Source organism: Crassostrea angulata, chromosome 4 (genome assembly GCF_025612915.1).
Source record: "Crassostrea angulata isolate pt1a10 chromosome 4, ASM2561291v2, whole genome shotgun sequence".
In the NCBI taxonomy this organism is placed as follows: Eukaryota; Metazoa; Mollusca; class Bivalvia; order Ostreida; family Ostreidae; genus Magallana; species Magallana angulata.
The window spans coordinates 35,321,238-35,327,733 of record NC_069114.1 but is presented as its reverse complement, the minus strand read 5'-3'; the positions used below and the strand labels follow the sequence as shown (position 1 = coordinate 35,327,733).

Below are 6,496 nucleotides of genomic sequence, written 5' to 3'. Positions count from 1 at the left end.
GGCTACTCCAAACAACAACAAGACATCTTAAATTTAACAAAATTTAATAACAAAAAAAATAAGAGAAAGAAAGAAAAGATAGAAATATAAACACAAAACCACACAAACACTCACACAACTTTCACTCAACAAGAAAAAATATGATGTTTATACAAATGACCAAAAATAAATTAGAAGAGTGTCCGAATCTCCGGGGCTGTAGTCCTGGACCAACTACGGACAACCACAACTAGAGTAGTTTCGTCACCACAATCATCATCATCACCATCGCCATCATAATCATCGACACTATTGTCAACATCATCGCCTACAACACCATAATCATAATAGACATCATCGCCATCACCATAATCATCTACTTCATCATCATCGACATGACCATCATCATCGTCGTCATCACCATAACATCATCGTCGTCATCACCATCACCATCACATCGTCATCGACTTCACCATCGTCATCGACATCACCATCGCATCATCATCTTCTCAACATCAACAATATGACACTACAATAAGTGTACAAGTGACACCATAACACCATAATAAAAACAATATTGTATAATACATCATATAAGTATCTCACTGATAGTATCAAACTATGATAATGTATAAATAGTATTATATTAAAGGCAACATCTCAAAATATTGTAAGTATATGGTAACTAAGTTATTTGTTTACAGTAAACAATATGGCGTCTGAGACTTCCGGTGACGCACTTCCGCCCAAGTAGTTAAGTGGAAAAAGTGACCATAAATTGTAAAATAAAATAACGCATAGAAAATAGCCCTTTAAATCACCGTTTCTTTATACAGCAATAGCAAAAACTGTACTATAGAAAAAGACGAATTCCATTTAAACACTCTCGCTAAAGTCACACATCAGTGAACACACAGGTAACTCTACAGTGAACAATGGTCAAGGTGACTTTATAGGACGACTGCGTAATACTAATAAAAAGGCAAAAATTTACAAATAAACTACACCAAACTAAATAAATACTTACCACGGTCAGCTATCCGTGTCCGCGTCAAATGCTGAACTTGTGAAACTAAAACATGCCACACAGGCTTCTAACACGATACCCCCTTCATACACTAAGCACGTCTGTATTGCTGGACAGCTCGGCCGTGTATAACTTAGCGCCTATTGTTAGCGTCGGCCAAGCACGTTGCAAAGAATTATGGGAAAAATAAAATCGGGTGTGTTCGATATGAACAGTGATTGTCACACACCTCCCCCCTTAAAAAATTGTCCTGCAATTTCAAATAAACAATCACTGAATTTTGAAAATTCTCACGTATTTACAATAAAACCTATACACATACCTGTACTGTCTACTATACATCTCACTGACGACTCAGGTAATCCGCACCCACATTGTCGCTTCCTTTGATCGCAATGATCCTAAAGCGGTATGGCTGAAGCTGCAAAGCCCAACGCATCAGTCTGGAGTTCTCTGTCTTTGCTTTGTTAAGGTAGGTCAGGGGTTGGTGATCAGTTTCAAGTAGAAACTCGCGTCCATAAAGGTACTGGTGGAACTTCTGTATTCCCCACACTACCGCCAAACACTCCTTCTCGATAACAGCGTATGCCTTTTCTCTTGGTTGAAGTTTCCTACTGGCGTACGCTACGGGTAGTTTCTCGTCATCCTCCATCTGTAACAGCACAGCACCTATCCCATCATCTGCAGCGTCCGTGCGTAAAATGAAGGTTTCATTAAATTCTGGCAACTTCAATATTGGCCTTTCTGATAACATGTGTTTCAATGTATCAAAAGCTCGTTGCTGACTTTCAGTCCAAATAACTTTATTTGGTTGGCCCTTCTTCGTAAGATCAGAAAGTGGAATGGCTATCGCAGAGAAATTCGGAATAAACTTTCTGTAGAATCCTGCTAAGCCTAGGAAGGCACGAACCTGTTTCTTGGTTTGTGGTATTGGCGCATTTCTGACTGCATCAATCTTGTCCTGTTCTGGTTCTAGACACTTGTTGCCCACCATATGTCCCAAACAGTCAATCTTGTCAAATCCGATGAAACATTTTGTCGGTCTGGCCGTAAGTCCCGCATCTCTGAGTCGTTCGAACACAGTCTTCAGTATGTGTAGATGTTCTTCAAAGGTATCTGTAAAAACAATGACATCATCGATAAAGTTTTCTACGCCGTTCATACCTTGAAGTAGTTTTCTCATCATACGACTAAATGTTGCCGGCGCGTTTACAAGACCAAACGGCATTGTCCTGAATTGGTACAATCCGGATGGTGTGGAAAAGGCTGTAAGCGGCTTACTCTCGTCAGCCATCGGTACTTGCCAGTATCCTTTGCTTAAGTCTATCTTTGACACAAACTTCTTTCCGGTCATTTTGGAAAATATGCTTTCTGGACTGGGCATTGGTTCTGCATCAAATACCGTAGCACAGTTCAGTCGTCTATAATCAATGCAAAATCGATTCGTTCCATCTTTCTTCCGAGCTATGACAACTGGAGCTGAATAAGGGGAAGATGATGGCTCAATCACATTCAACTGTAGCATTTTCTGAACTTCTTCTGTAATTGTTTTCTCTGTACTGAACGGAATTGGATATGGTTTCACACGCACAGGTTCAGACGATGTCACAACAATCTTATGCTCCACTAAGTTCGTCATTCCAGGTATATCCGTAAATACATCTGAGAACGAATCACACAGTGATTTAGCAGTTTCCAACTGATCTGGTGTTAGTCTGTCTGCAAACTTTATGTCCTTTGCTGTTTCGGTTTGAGTAACAGGTGGCATAAGAATAGAGTCCTGTTGTTCATCATCATCTAGGTCACTAAAGTCTATGAGTGAAATTGCACATGTTGACAAAACACCACAGTTCAATGTATCTCGTTCAACATACTTCTTAAGAAGATTTGCGTGGAAAGTTTTCAGCTTGCCTCCCATATCGATCTTGTAATCCATCTGTCCTAACGGTACTGCAGGTACTTTTCCTTTCGGAATAGTCCGCTGACACACGCCACATGATCTGCAAAACCGTCTAATGTCTGACTGAATTCCTGGCCAGTAAAATTCGGACACTACTCTGTCGGTTGTTTTCTTTGATCCCAGATGACCACCCATCAGCGTTTCATGTGCTATCTTCATAACGATAGTTCTGTATTTCCGGGGAACGATTAACTGTCGGAAAAGTTTTCCACTGGACACTTTGGGACTGCAAAATTCTCTGAACAACATTTGCTTCCGTTCACACATTTTTGAAAATCCGCCGTCACTGAAATGTTTAAGCTGTCCACTCTCAGCTAAGCTCCATAACTTTTTCAGTGTCTCGTCGTTTCGTTGTTCTTGTAAGATATCCTCCGGCGATACATCCCGTATTGCTTCCGGTACTTTCAATGGTTTGTATGGAGACTGTTTCTTTTTCAGTTGCGCACGCGTTTCAACAGCTGCTATGTTTTCAACGGAATGAATCCAGGCTGGATTTGGTTCATGTGGTTTCCTTACTCCACGAATATTACCAAGAATAAGATCGTACGAAGGCGAATCAAAGCACCAAGCATCAACACTTCCGGTAAAGTAAGGAGTATCGACATCAATTCTAGCCACATCTGAATCAATAATACGACCGTCTGCTAACTTGCATCGTTGAGATGTCCCTGTTAGTTGATCATCGTTTACCAGTTCTCTACGAATAACGGCACCACTACAACCTGTGTCTCTTAGCACAGTCACTAGTTTATTGCCAACACATCCTTTCACAACTGGCATTTCCGTTTCACAGAAAGCAACCGAATCACCAACACACGGTAAGTTTCCATGTTTCTCGACGACACTCGCGGCTCCTTGGCGACCTCTACCGCGTCCTGGATATCCATGGTTCCCATTATTGTACGACCCACGTTGAAAATCACTAGGGTAAGTATGTTTCGGTGTTGTTTCTTGTTTCTCGCTCGAATTAAACGGCCTGTTATTCGGACTTTTGCGGAAGTTGCAGTTAAAGGCTTTATGTCCTTGTCGTCCGCACTCATAACACTTCACTGCATTTCCAGATTGGTTTTGTTGCACGGAATCTTTGTACGGCGGTTGTCTATCGGACTGCTGTCGTCTGTCAAAGAGCGGTTTTTGCGTAAGTGAAGAGGATGTCACTGTTCTGGCCTCAGCAAACTGGTCCGCGTATCGCGCCATGTCTTGGATCGAAGTAGGAATCCTCTCCTTTAGGAATAAGGCAAGTTCTTTCGAGCAACACAATAAAAACTGTTCACGTAAGAACAAGTCCTTCAGATCATCGAATGTCTTGTTAGTCTTAGACAGCTGAATCCACCGCTCAAGGTAACTGTCCAGTCTGGTAGAAAATTGCATAAAAGTTTCACTTCCGTCTGGTTTTGAAAATCGGAACTTCTTGCGGAAACCGTCCTCCGTCATGTCAAATCGTTTCAACAGGGCGTTCTTCAACTCGTTGAAATCAAGTGCTGTTTCGGGTGAGAGTCTTGCGAACACATCCAGTGCCTTTCCTTTGAGTAATGCGCTAAGATGAGTCCCCCACGTGTCTTTATTCCATTTCTGCGTTGTTGCGTATATCTCAAATCTTTGAATGTACGCGTCAATGTTGTCTTTCGAATCCTCAAACGGAGGAAGTTTTGGTCCTTTTATCACTTGAGAAGTTTCTTTCTCCTCTTTAGTCACAACACTCGGCTTCATGTGAGATCTCTCGAGTTGCAGTTTGTGATCAAGTTCCAGTTCTTCTAGTTTTTGCTGATGTCTCTTTTCTTCTATCAATCGGGCGTGCTCTCGCTCATCATGTTCTCTCAATCGGGCGTGCTCTCGCTCATCATGTTCTCTTGCGGCGCGCTCTTTCTCCATCTGTAGTTTGAAGTCGCGGTCTCTCTCCTCCTGGTCTCTCTCCTCCTGTCTCTCGACTCTATGTTTCTCACGTTCGTCCCGCATTCTGGCCTGTTCGTCCTTCACGAATTGTTGAAGGGCTTCATCCTTCATCCCCATCTTGGTCCCCACTTCAAGTAGCTCCAGCATCTCCTTGACAGTAGACATGGTGCATTGACTGACAGACCAACTTACCTCAAAATTATCTCATAAAGGGACTAACTTCTCAACTTTTAACAAAACAATCTGCCTAACGTAATGTACTCACCAAGGGAAAAGGAAACAACGACCTACACTTGCTCTTACATGTACTACAAAAGAGATCAAAAAATGAAAAATAAAATAAACCTTGGCAACTGTTCACTTATAAAGATATCTTGTAGTATCTGGAGGAGTCAACTCATCCCACCGCTGCCACCAATTGTAACGGGATGAGCGGAGGCTACTCCAAACAACAACAAGACATCTTAAATTTAACAAAATTTAATAACAAAAAAAATAAGAGAAAGAAAGAAAAGATAGAAATATAAACACAAAACCACACAAACACTCACACAACTTTCACTCAACAAGAAAAAATATGATGTTTATACAAATGACCAAAAATAAATTAGAAGAGTGTCCGAATCTCCGGGGCTGTAGTCCTGGACCAACTACGGACAACCACAACTAGAGTAGTTTCGTCACCACAATCATCATCATCACCATCGCCATCATAATCATCGACACTATTGTCAACATCATCGCCTACAACACCATAATCATAATAGACATCATCGCCATCACCATAATCATCTACTTCATCATCATCGACATGACCATCATCATCGTCGTCATCACCATAACATCATCGTCGTCATCACCATCACCATCACATCGTCATCGACTTCACCATCGTCATCGACATCACCATCGCATCATCATCTTCTCAACATCAACAATATGACACTACAATAAGTGTACAAGTGACACCATAACACCATAATAAAAACAATATTGTATAATACATCATATAAGTATCTCACTGATAGTATCAAACTATGATAATGTATAAATAGTATTATATTAAAGGCAACATCTCAAAATATTGTAAGTATATGGTAACTAAGTTATTTGTTTACAGTAAACAATATGGCGTCTGAGACTTCCGGTGACGCACTTCCGCCCAAGTAGTTAAGTGGAAAAAGTGACCATAAATTGTAAAATAAAATAACGCATAGAAAATAGCCCTTTAAATCACCGTTTCTTTATACAGCAATAGCAAAAACTGTACTATAGAAAAAGACGAATTCCATTTAAACACTCTCGCTAAAGTCACACATCAGTGAACACACAGGTAACTCTACAGTGAACAATGGTCAAGGTGACTTTATAGGACGACTGCGTAATACTAATAAAAAGGCAAAAATTTACAAATAAACTACACCAAACTAAATAAATACTTACCACGGTCAGCTATCCGTGTCCGCGTCAAATGCTGAACTTGTGAAACTAAAACATGCCACACAGGCTTCTAACACGATACCCCCTTCATACACTAAGCACGTCTGTATTGCTGGACAGCTCGGCCGGGTATAACTTAGCGCCTATTGTTAGCGTCGGCCAAGCACGTTGCAAAGAATTATGGGAAAAATAAAATC

General features: G+C 40.9%; 1 protein-coding gene across 2 annotated transcripts; it reads right to left on the bottom strand.

The window, feature by feature from the left end:
- Positions 1-6,496, bottom strand: LOC128182536 (uncharacterized). Of its 2 annotated transcripts, none has more exons than XR_008243429.1 (2): positions 1,007-6,496; positions 1-508 (listed from the first exon to the last, which is right to left on the bottom strand). XR_008243429.1 is itself a non-coding variant. In XM_052851221.1 (2 exons), exon 2 carries the CDS (start codon positions 5,022-5,024, stop codon positions 1,350-1,352), a length of 3,675 nt encoding a protein of 1,224 aa, XP_052707181.1. In that variant the 5' UTR covers positions 5,025-5,804; positions 6,303-6,496; the 3' UTR covers positions 1,117-1,349. The 2 variants fall into 2 exon arrangements, 1 of the variants encoding a protein (XP_052707181.1); XM_052851221.1 differs by lacking the exon at positions 1-508 and having other exon boundaries at positions 1,117-5,804; positions 6,303-6,496.